We start from the raw sequence: 18,563 nt of genomic DNA, 5'->3' as shown, positions 1-18,563 counted from the left end.
TTACCTGCATAATGAGAATAGAAAATATAAATTGACAGAAGGCAAGGAAATTCAAAAGTTATAGTGGTAATAATGTCCATTATTGAAACAAAGCACAGGAAAACGAAATAAAACATAAGCTTCAACCTTATTTGTTACTCTCAGAGGGTCTGCTGTTTCACTAATGGAGCCACCTTTTGACAGAGGACATACGTACAGACCAAATTCTTCCTCTTCTCCTTCACTCTCCTGCAAAAAAGCACCCCTGGGTTGAAGCACGGGGAGAGGAAGGAAGTGCAGATGTCTCTCCTTCTTCCATCTTGGAGGGTTTGTCCAGATCATTTGGGTCTTGTACACAACAAAGACACAGTACGAGAGGATGCAACGTGCACTTTAACACAAGAATACACCTGAATACTTATCAACCCCATCCAGTAACTACCTCCATCAATTTGTATGTTGGCAGATATGGGACATGAAAAAGACTGTACAGGGGTTTTCACAGCAATGAACGAGGAGTGCAATAGTGCACGTCTTGGCAACAGACATGACTTTGCAGCACAGACACCCATCGGAACTTTGCCCTAGCAGAAAGCTCCTTAATGTAACAAGTCTTATTTTAAGGAATTTCTTATTTCTATTTTTCTATTTTGTTTCAGTAGCAGAGGAAGGATGCACATTTTAAATTAACAGAAATCCTTTAAAATAATTTTAAAACCCCTTTATTAATAAACTTAACATTTTTTCCATTTATTTAAACTTGTAGAAGAATACATGATACGTTCCAAATATGCAGCCAAGTAAAACACTGAAAAAGAGTATTAGAAATAAATAATATTGTCTGCAATAGCCAAATATTTTCTCAGAAATTCTGTCAACAGGTTGTGATTGGGACCTCTCAGGAAGTACTGCATCTTAAAATATAAGATTTCAAGAAATAAAATCTTAGAAAAATTGAAGTATGGTTCTCAGAAAACCACCTCTCTTAATATTCACATTCTATACTTCATATAAGCCTACAGTAATACGCTAAACAAATGAGCCTTAAAATTAAGTGAACACAGAAATGGAAATGCTGAAAGGAAGTGTCTCCCTGTGGCTTGCAGCCATTTAATTATAGTAGCTTACTGTGCAACAGCATGCAAGGTTCCTCAAGGCAACAAATCTTTTAAATAATACAATGTTCTTAACTCTCATAGAAAGCAAAATAAAAGAGAGACTATCTGACAGAGAATACCATGATTGCAAATAGATGAGTAACATGGAAAAAGGGATGAACCTCTTCCCCATGTTCAGTTGTTCCCAGGAGCAAACAAGAAATCCCTTGAAACAGACACACATTTGGGCAGAATGTGAGTTTTAGTCATTACATATTGTAATATAGCCTCTGAAGAGGTAACTGTTTTACTTGACTTTGTTTCCTCTGTTGCAGGAGACAGCAGAAGTATGTTTCCAGATATCTAACCCACAGCACGGAGAATCTGACAAAGAACAGCTGACGTTCTCATCTATACTGAAGCTTCCTGCAATAGACCTGAGGTGACAAAAGCACGTCACCTATGAATCCTTCACTCCTTCATTCCTCCATTCCCCAAATACCACAACATGTTCTTAACTCTGTGTTCCCAATGATTAAATCTCAGGTTACTAAGTAATACTCATATAAATCTCAAAGCACTTTATGTTGCACAGTAATCAACTACATAAAATCTTTTCTAAAGCACCTCTGCATAAATTGTACCACTTTGTTTGACATTGTTGCCCAACAATGAAAATTCAGATGTAAAACACTCACAAAACAGTAATACATTCACTGAGCCTTTTTAAAAAGCATTTTCAAGACAGTTTTAAAAAAATAGAATGAGAAGGGAAGGTTTGCAAATCAAGTCTGTTTTAACTTTCCCAGGTAAGAGTAAGGAAAAACTTTTCGATATTGGATATACAATATAATACTGCTGTAAAGAGGAGGCAAATCAGGTTCCTTGAAAAGCTCCTGCATTAGGAGGTTTTTTTGCAAGCAACAACTGCTTGTCTCCCTTTTAAATTCTCCGTATCTTAGTTAATCATTTCACTGATACAAGTCAGGAGAATTTACAGGAGAATCAAAACAATCCCAACTAAGAAACTATTAGTCCATAAAAAAGGAACACTTATCTTCCTCTCAATAGATTCTTACGGAGGTCTGAAATAATATTGGAAGAGATGCAAACTATTAGGCCACTTGTTGTATTTGTGTCAGTCTCAGTAATTTGTGTCTTTATCAGTACTTTGGTACCACAGCCCACAGCAGCTTTCCTGCCAGTACACAATATATTAGGCATTCTTTGTTATGGAGTTGTAAGCAAACTATGAAAAAAAAACCCCAAAACCAATCCAGGGTGGAGCTGTCACAACTGACCCCTTTTTGGTTTAACTGTATTGACAATGTCAATTTAAAATAAGAAACAAAAATCTTCAGATACAACTATTCAATACAATCAACCATGCCAGTTTGTTAAACTGAAGCATCCTCATGGGCTGTGTACTCTTACATTGCAAATACACCACATTCGGACTTGTGCATCACAGACAGAATGGTTACCTAATAACACAGCATTTACAGTAGTATCTGAGGCAGAAGCGGCACTTCTGAGTTTCCCACCTCAGGTTACAATACAGGTGCTTTTTCTATTAGCCATTTTCCAATTATAAATTAGTCACTTGAAATGAAGTACAATGTCAAATGAAAATGACACAACTGAAAGTAACTAGACCTTGACTAATACCATTCAATATGTAATCACCAGCTATACATTGACCCTTACTTTGCTTCAGGAAAAAGCTGCTAAAAGCTGTTCTAGTGTCTCTTAAAATGTGAACAGATTTCACTGCAAGCATGAGTAAGTCCCAAATCAATAATCTAAAATCTGCATATACAATGAAATTATTCCACTTGAATTAATTACCTGGATAAGGAACATAATACTCCATTCATTCCATTCACATTTCACTCAATACTACTGAATATTGAAATATTAAGTCACTTTTTTTGCCAACAGTATTTGAATTTGGGATTTTTCTTTTCTTTGGGATACACAGTACTTTGCACATCATATGCTTGTAACTCAAAGCTTTATTTTCTTTATCTGACTACTTCTTTCATATGTAAACAGTGGCATTTAAAAACACAAATGAACTCTCGAAACTCAGAAGGATGGCAAACACAGTCATTTGGAAAAAACAATGCATAAATCTATTCACCTATGCAAAGGCAGCCTCTGACAATTGCTTTGAGAAAGCTGTTAGTGCAGAAGACATTTTCCCATAGCTCTGAAAAAGCTTGCTTCATTGACAGCAAAGTTGAAAAACTTTCTCTTACAGACAAATTCTAATGAAAAATTTTGATTCCCCTGTAAGATATCTCCTTTTTAAACTTCAGGAAATTGTACTGAACTTCTCAGATCATTTACCTAACCAGTTCTTTAACAAATTGTTAACACAAACTACAGCAGAATATATTGAATAATTAATTTCCAGAGTTAACCTTTATTAAAAACAAGGTTTTTGTTGTGAGAACAAATAATCTCTCACTTGTAGCTTGAAAGCCTAAGATAGGATCATTGGCTTCCAAGGTTGCTACTAGCTGCTTAGCAACCTGTCCTACTTGTCTTCCTTCCTTCCTGTTGTAGAGAACCGTGGACAGAGGAGTCGGCTGACGATAGATGAAAACTCGTCGCAAGCACTCACAAAGAGCAGCATAGGAGTAATCTGGAGCACAAGCCATGAACTTCTTGTCTTGTTTTGATGCTTGGACATAACCTGCATACCCCAAAAAGAAGTAGAAGGGATAAGTAATATACTGGTTTCAACAGCACTTTAACTGGCTAAGACAGAAATCAAGCTTACCTTAAAAAATAACATGGAATTAGTAACAAAAAATGAAAGCGATATATGTTGTTATTAAATAAACCAATAGTTTTTGGAGGTATGCATTAACCAATTTAATACCAATATACAATTCTTCTGTACATCTTCCTAACTGGCATTTTTGATGCATATATATAGATAGCTAGATACTGTTCCCACATCCAGCCCCTCTCTGCCTCACAAGGTGTTCCATTTTCTCAGCAGGATCATAAGGCGTGGATACACATCTTGGCCCAATATTAGGAGTCTAAGCAGAATAACTCTCTTCTCTCCCCTCATCACCCAGTTTGTAATTACATTTATAATTTAAGATTTCTGAGCCTACCTAATCTTGAACAGACACTTAAAACTTGTCTTCTGTTTAGAATTGACTGAAAAAAACGAGTTACTTTTCAACATGCTATAATCTTTGCTAATATTCACTGAGAAGAAAAAAAATCTTCCGTTTCCTCTTCCACTACAGAGCTTAATTATTAAACAGACTTATTTCAGACTGATTTCCTTTCACACTTCTGTAAAGAGACTTGAGACACAATCTTTGAAAAGTGATCTACCATCCTTCTGAAAGGTTATTTGCTTCACTTCCACTGAACAATGCATGGCAATGGTTATCACTGAAAGACAGCACCTCTGAGAACAGCAAGCTTGCTAGAGTTTATTTTTTTGGGCTCTTCCTCTTTCCTTATTAACATAGGGTAGAGGTCAAAGTGCGTGTACTGGGGCTGGCTGGGATGGAGTTAATTTTGTTCACAGCAGACCATAAGGTGCTGTGTTTTGAATTTGTGACTAAAAGTGTTGATACCACATAATTTTTTGCTATTGCTGAGCAGTACTTGCACATTGTCATGGCCTTCTATTTTTCCAACTCTGCCTGCCCCCCAGTAGGTTCAGGATGCACAAGAAGTTGGGAGGGGACACAACCAGGCCAGCTGACCCAAAGAGCTGAACCCCTAAGCTTTCTTGCTTTTGCTCTTCCTGTTCTCTCCTCTGTCCCACTGCGGGCAGGGAAGGGGAATAGGAAGAGAGCAAGCAGCTGTGTGGTGCTTAGGTGTCCACCAGGGCTAACCCACAACAGTACCATCACACATTAACAGTACCTTTTTTTCATGCCTTGAAAATGTTCTGGCTGTTTTGGGGTTTTTTTAAAATGTTAACGCTAAGACTTCTAAATTTACAAATGCTTGCTACTGTTCTCAAAAAGCGATCTCTGTTCGAATCCAGCTTGACAGTTTTCACCACAAGACAATTAGTAAATATATAGCTAGACTATCAATTGGCTTGATTGCTGTACTGGGAAATATTACGACAGCCAGAAAAACTTTCCAAGTGTAGAGTTCATTAATTTAATTCATTTATTTAAACACTGGCACTAATAATAAAAACAGGATTTAAGTATAGGTTTGCAGGTAGAAGCAGTTTTGAGGCAAGGGACTTGTATTTACATGGGATTTCCCAGAAAGAAAATTGTAGGCTCTTTATTTTTTTAAAAAACAAATCTAAAAAAATGTCACTGTCCTCTATTTTTCTGGTTTACAGATACAACCCTGTTAGGAGCAGGGGATTTATACAGCAAGAAGGAAGAAATTCTTTACTGTGAGGGTGGTGAGGCACTGGAACAGGTTGCCCAGAGAGGCTGTGGATGTCCCCTCCCTGGAAGTGTTCAAGGCCAGGTTGGATGGGGCTTTGAGCAACCTGGTCTAGTGGAAGGTGTCCCTGCCCATGGCAGGGGGGTTGGAACTAGATGATCTTTAAGGTCCCTTCCAACCCAAACCATTCTATGATTCTATGAGTAATGAATAGTCAGTGAAAGACACAGCCTTCTTCAGTAAACTGTGGCAAGAGTGGGCAAGATCACGCAACTAACTCCTTCAACCAGCAGCAAATCATTAGACGTTGGCAGCCAAAGGTCTATTCAAGACCAATTGATTTTTTCAACAGCAGGTCGTTAGGACAGATATATAGAACAAAAAACTTGGTCCTTTCAGTTTCCCTTTGGCTCCTTCCTTAGGTTTCAGTCCAAGACTTGAACTCAAAAATATTAATTTCTCAATGATCACCTTTGTATAGCTTGTTAAAAACTAATTCCAAAAGTTCAAGCAGAGGAAGAAGGAAATAGGGCTACTACCATTGCTTTGGTCAATGTAATGAAGACTGTAGGTTTTGGAAAACTAGCCTTTTAATCTAAAAAATACTGCTTTTTACTACTAGCTCTTGCAAAGTACTTCTAAATTTGGTTGTAGATAAACAAGCTGATGACTTACATCACCTCTGGCACATAAAAGGTGAACTAGATAGATTAGTACAGAAGTGTAAACTTCAATTAATACTGTAAAATGATAGTACGATAAGGAGAAAGAAGTACAGGAACAATGCTGGGTTTTATCACCTTAGGTACAAAAAGCTCAAAGATATCATAATTTCCTTCCTCTTATTTTCAAAACAATAGAAACACAATCTTAAAACAGTACTACAAAGTCAGCATTGAAACTTGAAACTAATAGTAATATGAAAAAACATCTTAATCCTTTTCATCTGCTTTTTTCCCAGCATAATGAAATTTGAAATGAGTAAACAAAGAACAAATTGTGAAATTAATCTCTTTTGTTAGACAATTCGTTAAGATGCTTACAGCTTAATTTGATCTTAAGTTAAAATAACAGGCTATTAAAAAGTCATTCATATTACAAAACTAAATAAATTGCAAAAACTCAGAACAAAACTAACTATGTGTTATGGTAACCTGTGTGAGCTCTATAAAACAGCTAATATCTTCCCTTTTATTTTGGATCCAGACTGAGTGGTGTGGTCAAACAAATGTATTTTGGGGAGGGAGGGAATAAATTGTCACACTTGTATTATTGAAGGAATGGGTCTGGAGAACACTTAGAGAACATGAAGACTATAGTTGTCACAGCAGAAGTAAATTCTGGACCAGATTAATTTTCATGAAAACTGATTTATCTGTTTCTTACTTGATAGGTACAGCACTGGGCTACGTGGACCACATATTAATATTGCTATTTGATCTGATATGGCAATTCTTACTCTTGCATCCATATTTTTCGAAGTACTTTCTGCTTTTGACCTTTAGGATTCTGCTTCCAACAGTGGGTAAAAACAAATTCTTAGTCCTGATTGCAAGAATACAACAATAACTAACGATTCTTCACAATCACATTTTCTACTTTTCTGGCAGTCTGTAATTTCAGAAGAGTTAGGGGCTTCTTGAGCCAGAGCTGGCACAGTTACACCCTTGACTGATTCTTCATGTCATGATGATTTTTGATTTTATTTTATTTTCAAATTCATGAAAACTTTCCATGCCCACAAAGTTTTGTGGCAGAGGGTTCCATAGCTTAAATGTGCATACGTAAAGTATTTCTTTTAGCTTCTTTTGAACCTATTATGTACCAGCATCACTTGATGCTCCTAGCTCTTATAAGAGACGAAACAGTGATCATGTCCAATTCTTCAGACTTGTCACTCGGGACAATGAGATAGTAAAAATCTAAAGGTCACTTATTAAAACATATTACCATAAGCATATATACACCTAGACATGTCATCAATGAACTGCAGCTGTTTCCCTGATGATTTCTGTGTGAGCGTTAAGGTGGTGATTGTGCTTTTAAGTCTTTAACTCAAGTTCACTTACCCAAGGAACTCTCCTCTCTACTGTGCTTGCATCCTGTATATGGTCTGAGAAGGCTTATTTTCCTCCCAAGGCATAAACATTTTATTTATTATGTTCTAATATTTCTAAAATTAAGCTACCATGCTGCTATCAACAGAATTATAGTAGCTTTAAATTAAAATTTAATTAAGTGAAATATCAACAGAAGCTATACTAAGAATATTCAGGTAGAAAAGTCTCAGACAGAGGAGTGTGACACAGAAGTTAATTTCTTACCTAAAGCATTAAAAGTTGCAATGTGTTCCCACATGTTCTCTGGTTGGTCAGAGTGGGGCTGCCAGAGAAGAGCATCAACATCATGCCTCAGGCAGAAGCATGGCATTTCTCTGGGATCCACAACAACTGAGAAAAGATACTGGTTGCTTCCAAGATTAATCTGAAAACAAAACAAAGAAATACAAAATATTGATTCAAAGCATAAACAGCAGATTCTCTCACACATACTGCCAAAGTTAGATGATCAACAGCTTCATGTTTGTTAGTTGACAAAATATTTGAACACATTATGCTGCATCCCACTGATCAACAGCTCCATACACTACAGGTAGCCAATACATTTCAAGCAGATGCAATTAAGTTTCTTGGGATAATATTTAAGGAAACATTATGTCCACTACACAAGCAAATGGGAATGTGTTTTGTGTAGAAATGGTTTTCTAGGATAGAAGATCCTAACCTACAACTTCTGATGTTAGGACGAGATTCTCTGTAAGTGATCACATCTGGTTTTCTGCTGTGCCAACAGGGAAGGAAATACTGTCCCTCTGTAGTAAAAGTTGATAAGCACCGGAACAAGGATTAGTTAGAATACTAAAATTATGAAATGTCAACAATTTTTTATTTACTCAAAATCAAATAATTACTAGATTTCAGATTAGCACACTCTTCATCAAATATGTCTAGGTCACCAAAACCATTCAATAACCACTTCTGTTCACCAGGAATGACCAATTATGTAAGAAAGACAGGACAGGCGTATCCTGCTATCTGAATAAACAGTAAGAATAAAGAATAAAACAACACATATTTTGAGTTTTCTATGTAAAGCCTTCTAAATGAAGTTAATAGCAATACCTTTAATGTAGCACTATGACCAGAAAATGCTCAAAGAACAATCTGTTCCCTTAAGATCTATCAAGAAAAAACGCTCAGGAATTCCTGTTTGTACTCAGAGCTGACCTACATTGTTCATGTTACCAGATGAACAAATACATTTAGTCTGGAGAAGAGGAGGCTCAGGAGAGACCTTATCACTCTCTACAACTACCTGAAGGGGGGTTGTAGTGAGGTGGGTGCTGGTCTCTTCTGTCAGGTGGCTGGTGATAGGACAAGAGGAAATGGCCTCAAGTTGCGGCAAGGGAGATTTAGGTTGGATATTAGGAAAAATTTTTTTACTGAGAGGGTTGTCAGACATTGGAATAGGCTGCCCAGGGAAGTGGTTGAGTCACCATCCCTGGAGGTATTCAAAAAGCACATAGACAAGGTACTCCACATGGTTTAGTGGGCATGGATGATGGTTGGACTCAATGATCTTGAAGGCCTTTTCCAACCTAAATGATTCTATGATTTGAACTATATTTTACATCCAGAAGCTATGTCTGCAATAGCAACATGCAGGATTATACCTAATACATGGTTTAATATATTGCTCCTCAATCAGCATTTCAGATGCTGGTATTTGTTGACTAATGGTTCACAAGTAATTGTCACAGCACTCTTGTTATTACATATATTGTGGCAATAACTATGAACTGCAAACCTTTTATGCTATCATTGTACAAATGTTACAGGAAGGGGTCTCTGTCTTGAAGACCTTAGTTTAATCTTAACATAAAATCCAGTGGACAGAAACAACAGCCAGAAATTTGTTTTATCGAGGTTATACAGTCTATGGCAGAACTAATATAATTATTTCAGCTGATTAAGTTCAAGTCTAATGGCTCAACTTCAAAAACAGCTTCATACCATTCAACAGGCACACAAATTCTTCGGTTGTATTAAAACTGCAAAAGAGGTGAAATAATCCTCAGTCGCCATTAGGGCCAGATGCAATCATGAAATGAGGGTTACTGATTTTCTAAGCAACTAAGAGGCAAAGAAACACTAACAAAGATAACATCAAGAACTCCACTAATAAGGTGCCTTAACAAGAACAAAGCAGAAAACAGGAGGCAGGTGTTATATTGGTGTAATGAGCTGAGCAAAACAGAAAGTATGAAGTCCTAGTCCCTCAAACTTCTTAACATCTGAGAAAGGTAAGTCAGCAGAGGTCAGGCACATGACACCAACAAGAGGTGAGTGGAAAAGACCTCTAAGGAGCACAGGAAAAATAGGCAGAATGAAGGGGAAACAACTTGAGAAAGGGAACAAGTTGAGACTTCTCATACACTCAGCTCAAGACTCCCCAAGCTTCTCTTCCCCAGAACTCCTTGTAGATGTCATCTCTTCTCATTTTTAAGCTCTTTCCACCAATAATCCCTACCTGCTTTGTTGAATAGGAGGCAGCACATTCTTTGACTAACCCTGAGCTTTGTCTGTGTTTACAGGCCAAACAGCTACTGCCTTTCAAACGGGATATGGACTGAGTTACTGTGGTGGGTTTGACTTTGGGTGGCTGCCAGACACCCACCCAGCTGCTCTCTCACTCCCCTCCCCAACAGGACAGGGGGAGAGAGTAAGATGAAAAAGCTCGTGGGTCAAGATAACGACAAGGAGATCACTTACCAATTTTACCATAGAGGGCAAAACAGACTTTACTTGGGAAAAATTAATTTAATTTATTGCCAATTAAAAATAAAGTAGGGTGATGAGAAACAAAGACAAAGATTTTAAAAAACCCCTTCCCCACACCCTTCCCTGGCTCAATTTCACTCTTGACTCCTCTACCTCCCCCACTACCAGACTGGTGCAGGCAGATGGGGAATGGGGTTGGGGTCAGTCCATAACGCTTCCTCTCTGCTGCTCCTTCCTCCTCAGGCTGTTCCCCTGCTCCAGCGTGGGGTCCCTCCCATGGGATACAGTCCTTCATGAACTGCTCCAAAATGGGCCCTTCCCATGGGCTGCAGTTCTTCAAGAACTGCTCCAACACGGGGCCTTTCCACAGTGTACAGTCGTTCAGGAATGGACTGCTCCAGCATGGGTCCTCCACAGGCTACAATTCCTACCAGAAAACCTCTCCTGCGTGGGCTGCTCTCTACAGGCCACAGCTCCTACCAGGAGCCTGATTCCTGTGTGGGCTCTCCACTGGCTGCAACTTCCTCCAGGGCACATCCACCTGCTTTGGTGGGGTCCTCCACAGGATGCTGCATGGATATCTGCTCCACTGTGATCCTCCATGGGCTGCAGGGGGACAACCTACCTCACCATGGTCTTCCCCACGGGCTGCAGGGGAATCTCTGCTCTGGCACCTGGAGGACCTCCTCCCCCTCCTTCTTCACTGACCTTGGTGTTTGCAGTGCTGTTTCTCTCACATTTTTCTCACTCCTCCCTCTCACTGCTGCTGCACAGTATTTTTTAGCCTTTCTTAAGTATGTTTTCCCTGAAAGGCCTCCAGCATCCCTGATTGGTTCAGCTGTGTCTTATAGTGGGTTGTCATGGTTTAACCCCAGCCAGCAACTAAGCACCACGCAGCTGCTCACTCACCCCCCCGCGCCCAGTGGGATGGGGAAGAAAAACGGCAAAAAGAAGCAAAACCCACGGGTTGAGATAAGAACGGTTTAATAGAACAGAAAAGGAGAAACTAATAATGATAATGATAACACTAATGAAATGACAACAGCAATAATGAAAGGATTGGAATGTACAAATGATGCGCAATGCAATTGCTCACCACCCGCCGACTGACACCCAGCTAGTCCCCAAGTGGCAATTCCCCGCCCCCACTTCCCAGTTCCTATACTAGATGTGACGTCACATGGTATGGAATACCCTGTTGGCCAGTTTGGGTCAGCTGCCCTGGCTGTGTCCTGTGCCAACTTCTTGTGCCCCTCCAGCTTTCTCGCTGGCTGGGCATAAGAAGCTGAAAAATCCTTGACATTAGTCTAAACACTACTGAGCAACAACTGGAAACATCAGTGTGTTATCAACATTCTTCACATACTGAACTCAAAACATAGCACCGTACCAGCTACTAGGAAGACAGTTAACTCTATCCCAGCTGAAACTAGGACATGGGTCCACTGAGATGGATAATAGACAGAGCACTCTTCTTATCCACAGCTCACTTTATTATGCATCAGTCCTTTAGCTAAGGGAGAGGGTTGAATTCTGAGGAATTAACTCTTATGAAACTTCTTTGAACTGAGGAAGTAGTTTCATAGAGAATCAAAAAAACTGCACAAATGTTTACACCACAGTAAAATCCCAGCGTTAGCACAAAAGTAACTTTGAAGTCACCAGCAATCACCATTTTCAGCCAAAGGTACAACAGGATAGAAAAATTATTTACATATGGCAAGAAGTAAGCTTTATAGCACACAGCACCAAGTAAGCTGTAGATGTCTTTCAACAGCAGCTACACATACTTTTAAGGGTCAAGCACGTAGTATTTTGTAAATCGCTTATCTAGTAAAGCACACATGAAAAATTAAAAAATATATTCTTTTAGAAGTACCATATCAGAAATGTGATAGTTTTACAAACATCAATGTTTTTATTTTAATAGAAACAAACATCTGTAGTTAAATAAAAAAAAAAAACCCAAACACCCAACATGCAATTTAAGTCTACATGTGTCCCAACAATAACGTTACATATGATAAGTACAAGTGTCATATTACGTAGCTATTGTTAATTTTTACATCACAAGCAGTTTTGAACAGACTATAGGAATTAAGGTTTTTTTCCCGGTTTCAATAAGTTTGTGGAGTATGTAGAGAAATATTTTAAATGCACAGCACCTCAGCAAAGTAATTCTGAACTTTGATTACTTTTTTCACCTAGAAGTAATTTGGAGTCTTTTGAAAAACTCAATAAATGCTCTTTAAACTGGGTTAGTTGCCTATTTTACATGCAACAGATATACAGATCACTTGGACAGACAGCCCAAATGCAAAAAGTGTTGTGAGTGTTGTCAGAATATGAGAAACTCAACTGCAATAAAGAACCATTCAAACTTGAAGCAGTTAGGCAAAGCATCCAGAAGCAGAAAAGCTCTTGAGGAAGACCTTGCCTCTTCTCTTGCCTATTACCACTAGAGCATCTCCACTCCAACGGACATGCACAAATACATGCCATGTCTCCCACACTCCTGTAGCTCAGATGTAACATGATCTATTTCACAGACACATATGCAGTTTTAGTTAACAGAAGCCATTCTGGCACCTACTGAGAAGGCAGACTCATGCTTCTATATAGGCATACGAGCAAGGAAAGAGTGACCTTGTATGTCAGCTAGTAGAAAATGAACATAAGTTCTTCTGTTGTGTTTCCATAATCCACCTACCAACCAGAAAAGTCTCCTGCCACAAATAACTGCTCTCTGAAATTACCTACTGCAATTAGCTATTCAAAGACCTAGATTTACGTAGTCCATTCCCTATTTTCTCCTTGCTCCACAAAGCACTGGGAATGCTGCTCATTTTTTAGATACAGAAGAAGAGAGTATCTCTTCCCCTAAGCCATCCCAATTTTGCTCAGTATTGGGATGCCTGGGTTTCCCCACTATAAGCACACAGCACCACTTTGTACTTCAGGCACCTTTCGCATTTTTTCATCTACTAATTTCTGTGCATTTTATCATACGTGTGCCTACAACTGGTTTTAACAGGATGCGTAATATAGAACTCAAGCATATGGTAGTATACATATTAATCTATGTAACACAGAAGGCAAACTTTATGTGGTAAATGCTACTGCAAGCAGTTCCAAAAACAAGGTAGTGTTTTTAGGCAGCCCATACTTTTCACCTGACAAAGCCCCTCCCCTCCACAGCAAAAAACGTTGTCCATCATGCATCTCTAGTTTCTGATGGCTTGGAAACACAACACACTGGAGTTTAGGCCACCGTTAACCTAACTTAAAGAATTGATATTACTAAAGTAAATATTTCTCTATAGGAGAAAATGAATAACTGCATTTGAGCTAGAGGAGACAAATGTAGTTTTGCCACACCCATTTCAGCTGGATTATTGCCACTGAAATGTACTACAAAGTGTCAAAAAAATAGAATCAAGTCTCTTTACAGAACAGATATCATGACATCATCTATGTTTATATCCTTAAACTATAACTCAAGGTGGGAAATGTTCCTATATAAATATTTCATGGTCTTAAATTCTCTAAGATTCTGGACACGTTTCACAAAGTTGTTTCCAACTTAAGAGCAAAAAGACATATACAACTGTATACTACTGATGATGGTTTACTACAAAGGTGAAAAGCTGTATCAGCTACATTTCTGAAGGAATAGGCCCCTGAATTGCTAACAAAAAACACCAAACAATTTGAAAGAAGAACTAAATCAAAGTGAAAATATAGTCCTGTATGGTGAAAAATCTACTGAAATACTCATGTTCCTAGGTCCTCCAACAAGGAGCAAAACCATAAGATCACATAGTTGAGATTGGAAGGGACTTCTGGAGATATTCTAGTGCAATCCTCCCTGCTCAAAGCAGGGTTGGCTAGAGCAGGTTATACATGCAAGAAAATTTCCTACCCACAGTAATTGTCCTTTGACCATAATGCTTTAAACACATTAGCCTTTGGATTACCTTTATGCCACCCATTTTTAAGAGCTCTTCACAACAACCCTGGAGTTCAAACTTGCTCCACAATGTCTTGCTGTTTGCTAGAAAGCAGTATATGTCAGATCTGCCTTTCTTATCCCATGATACCATGTTCCTCCTGGTCTGTGAAATGTCTCTGGGGTACAAACTTCTGACCCTTTGGGGCAAGAAGCAGTAGTTTAAGCTAAGTTATTCAGAACTTTATCTAGTCTGGTCTTGAAAACCTCAAGGACAGAGGCTGCACAACCTCACTAGGCAACCCGATCCATGCTACAATCATGGCATAAAAGTTTTTCCTCCCACCCAGTTTGAACCTCTTGTTTCTACTTATGCCTACTGTCTCTTGTTTCCTTATCATGCATCACCAAACAGCTAAAATCCATTTGAAATGAGTTGCTATGAAATGTCCTCCTACAAAATACAGATCTGACAAATGTTACCTATTACGCTGTATCCACAAAACAGACTACTTTCTTGGTGGAGCATGCTAGCCTTTAAAATTAATCTTTTTTTTTTTTGGCAGCACAGATGCATGTACAGGCATATATATACACATATATATACACACACACAGACAAATACATATGTATCTGTACTGTCAAAGGAAAAAAGATATAGATAATTTTTTTTTTTTTAAAGTAAGAACAAACCAAGATCTGTAAGACACAGACTGAAGACTTCTTCTAGAGCTTTCCTGGGGAAAAGAGAAATTATGAACTGATTCAAAATCTTATCCTGTAACTATGACATTTTCTGTATAAAACAGGTTATCCTATATGCACTCTGCGTGACACAAGGTAGTGATGACGTGCAATGACAATGTTTATTACAAGCTTAGTAGAGACATCTTGGAAAAAAACCCCAAACCTCAAGATGACAACTTAATCTGTGACGCTTTCATATAATTGTTTCCCGCTTCAGCCAATGGACCAGATCAAGTCCTAACTTACTGTTAGTCAAGGTTGCTTACAACCCAGATCAAGCCTCTTATCAAAGCATTTTGCTTACAATCTGTTATTTCCAGTGTGATTGACAAACAAGTATCATAAAGTGATCTATGCTCCAGCTCCATAGTAAAAAGGGTCAACTTTCTAACAGGCTATCTGAAAAGTTACTGAGAAAAATGCAAGTGAAGGAATCTAGAAGAATTGTATGCCACTGAAAAAGACCCCTTTCTTATAATTATTCTGACATAACTTTGCTTTTTCAAATGGCTCACTTGTGAAAGTATACATGTTTTTTAAATCAGAATAAAAGGAGCCTTGTTTTTACATTAAAATGACGGTGAAGAACATACATTGTTTGATAATTTCTGTTGCTACTGTGATTTTACATTATGGAAGAAATTGATGTGGTTTCACAAGTTTGCACAGATTTTTATGCTGATAATAGAATTCAAGTTGCATATCATAAAAAAAGTTTGACAATATTTCTGTAACAATTTGCAGCACTTACTACATGAGTGACTTTCAACGTATCACCATCAAATCTGCACAAGCTTGCGCTATCTTCAAGAAAAGCATCACATTCTTCTAATTCTTGAGCATTACAAGGTGGGTTTTCCTTTTCAGGGTTTGGATTCTGAAATAAAAGTCAATAAACTAAACTGAAAATCTGAGCTACTGAATATATACATATATATATACACACACATAAATCCTTTTTCAAAACAAAAAAAAGTTCAATAGAACAGGAAGAATCATTCGTATACCATTACATACTTAAAGATTAAGCTATTACGTACTTACTCAAAATGAATAGAGCTGTTTCTGTTGTGGAGGATAGCATGAGTGGTAGGTACAACAAAACCCATTTCAGTTTAAGGAAAGGTATATAAGCCACTAAAACATGGACAATAAATTCCCTTCTGTAAGTAGCAAAAGTATACAATCCTGAAAACCTAGTCAGGTTTAGTAAATTTACATCAGTTTAAGCTTCTTTCAGATTGCCATCGGAAATGCTATTAAAAAAATGGATTAATTCATTTTGTAAGTAGCTCTAAATACATGCCTCCTTTGGCTTTGCTTATAATTATTTAAAAGTAATAATGTTGTTGTGCATATTTTTCAATGCACTCAAACTGAGAAAAAAGCACATGTATTTTTTCACATCATGTCAAAGAAATGAAAAACAGTCACTTTTACTACTAATTCAAGAGAAAGATAAAACACTACTGCATACTGAAACAGCTTACTTCTGCTAATGACGTCTTCCTTGGATAATTTGCAAAACAACCAAGCTATGTTACCTTTATGATATATTTAAAGAACTCATGTCGTGATAAAAGAAGGGGACCTTCATTTAACAAAAGGCAAAAATATACACTTCCTCATTAAGTATGAATTAATGTTAGTTCTTGCACAAAGAAGACACCATCTTGACAACTAATATAAGCTGAAAGCTGAGGCCAAACAAATGTGTAAAGAAAGATTAGACAGGGCACCGACTCAATTAATCTGACAGGGAGGAGTTCTTGAGTTCCTGTGTTCATTTCTTCATTCATTTTAGCTGATTATTATGAACTTTTATTTTGGTTCAGTCCCCAAAGTGAAGCAGATAAGTACAAATTTTTTTTAATTGCTAAGACAATTTAAGTTCAAAGAAAACAAACATGAAGAGATAACAAAGAAACGTCCTTAAATTACAGAAACCGGGAAAGTTAAGTGTCATATACTGCAGACTAGTGCACAATACTTAAAACACGGTATCTCTCTTTAGAGGCTAGACTTTGGGGTTTACCTCCTCTCTGTCAAGCGTTCTTGATGGCCTTTGGTTTACTGTTTCATCAGGTGGCTTTTAAAAAAACCCTTCCAGGTAAACATCATTACCATAAGCAACTGAGATGATCAAAAAGAATCCATGCCTTTATTATACATACGTAGCTAAAGTTACAGTATGACAAAATACGTAACATTTATTTAAATGAACAGTTACCTAAGGAAAGATTTTTCTTTTTATATGATCATTATTTCATTATTGCACACAAGCTGAAAAGTTGTGACCAAAAAAAAAAATCATCACTTTAAGCTAACTATGAGTTATAAGAGAAAAGAAATTTGAAGTTCCCAATAAATCTATGGTCAAAAGATTTACTACAATAGCTTGCCCACAAATAACAAGGGACAGAGGAGAGAAATCAATTTACAGCACTAAACAGAATTTATTTTAATAACACTTTTCAGCCTTATTAAAAAAAGTAATAATCCAAAACTAATATATCAAAACCCATAGGGAGCCACACTTCAAGTTTTAGATGAGATGCCATTTTCTAATTAAACCAAAAGGGGAAGTATGAAGCAAACAGCAGTTAAAAAATACATTTTATTTTGTTTTAAGTAGACTCCTTGTATAACAATAATGCCAGAAAGTTCATGAGTCATGCTTATGCTTCCTAAATTTTCCTTTTAAAAATGTCATTTACACTTACAGTCTATAAATCAAGTACAGTATCTCTAGGAAGACAGCATAAAGGTGTTGCTAACCTACTGATGAACAAGAAACAGACATCCTTCAAAATTACTTAAATCAACTGCTTTAAAACAAACTGCCACATTATAAGTGGTGGGAACAAAATTTATTTTCAATATTAAATCAGACTTCTGTTCTGGTGCACAGACGCTATCATGTAAGCTAAATTCAGTCCCCCATGCAGATGATATTATTGTTCAAAGTATATTCACAACTCTAGTGCCATTAGTTTGTTAACAGTTTCAGTTAAAAATGAATGTAGAGTTAGGATTCTGAATAGTAAATGAACTGATGAGCTATGTCAATGAAGTGCAAATTAGGGTATCAAGAAAAAACAACATGCAAATGTGCAAGAATTTTAAATGTTTTATTTTCAACTCCTTACCATTACTTCAGAGGTAAGATGCATCAGGCTTTCAGTTATTTCAGAGCACTGGGAAGAGTCCATAATGAATTCCCCTCTTGTGTCACCAACTATTAGCTCTGGCCACCGGGGTCCCTCATTTTTCTTAATTAGAGAAATTTCCAAACTAAAATGCAAATAGAAGACAGAGTAGTACATGAAAATACTGCATCCATTTCTCAGATTAGTCAAAAAGCTCTAAATGTAGATTTGAGCACTTCTCCTCTCCAAACTGAATCAATAATGAAAATCACCTTAACAAAAACCATTAGCATTCAATTTATAAAATAAACTATTCTAACAGAAAGTGTTCTGAAGAAAAACAGACCAAGGACATGTGATTTTTAAAAGCCTAAGAACACAGAGAATGTATTCATGTAGGTGTCCT

General features: G+C 37.4%; 1 protein-coding gene across 6 annotated transcripts in view; it reads right to left on the bottom strand.

The window, feature by feature from the left end:
- Window positions 1-685: 685 nt before the first annotated feature.
- NUDCD1 (NudC domain containing 1) overlaps window positions 686-18,563 on the bottom strand; it is a 54,978-nt gene continuing 37,100 nt past the window's right edge. For all 6 annotated transcript variants that reach the window (XM_030011429.2, XM_041122817.1, XM_041122819.1 and 3 more), the window contains 4 exons: window positions 18,158-18,302; window positions 15,760-15,885; window positions 7,796-7,955; window positions 686-3,777 (listed from right to left, as the gene is read on the bottom strand). In XM_030011429.2, the coding sequence (XP_029867289.1) occupies window positions 3,485-3,777; window positions 7,796-7,955; window positions 15,760-15,885; window positions 18,158-18,302 (724 nt within the window). In that variant the 3' untranslated portion in view covers window positions 686-3,484. The remainder of the gene's footprint in view (window positions 3,778-7,795; window positions 7,956-15,759; window positions 15,886-18,157; window positions 18,303-18,563) is intronic.

The sequence above is a fragment of the Aquila chrysaetos genome, chromosome 4, assembly GCF_900496995.4.
Source record: "Aquila chrysaetos chrysaetos chromosome 4, bAquChr1.4, whole genome shotgun sequence".
NCBI classification, from domain to species: Eukaryota; Metazoa; Chordata; class Aves; order Accipitriformes; family Accipitridae; genus Aquila; species Aquila chrysaetos.
Note: the sequence above shows the minus strand (reverse complement) of the source record. Positions and strands in the feature narration are given on the sequence as shown.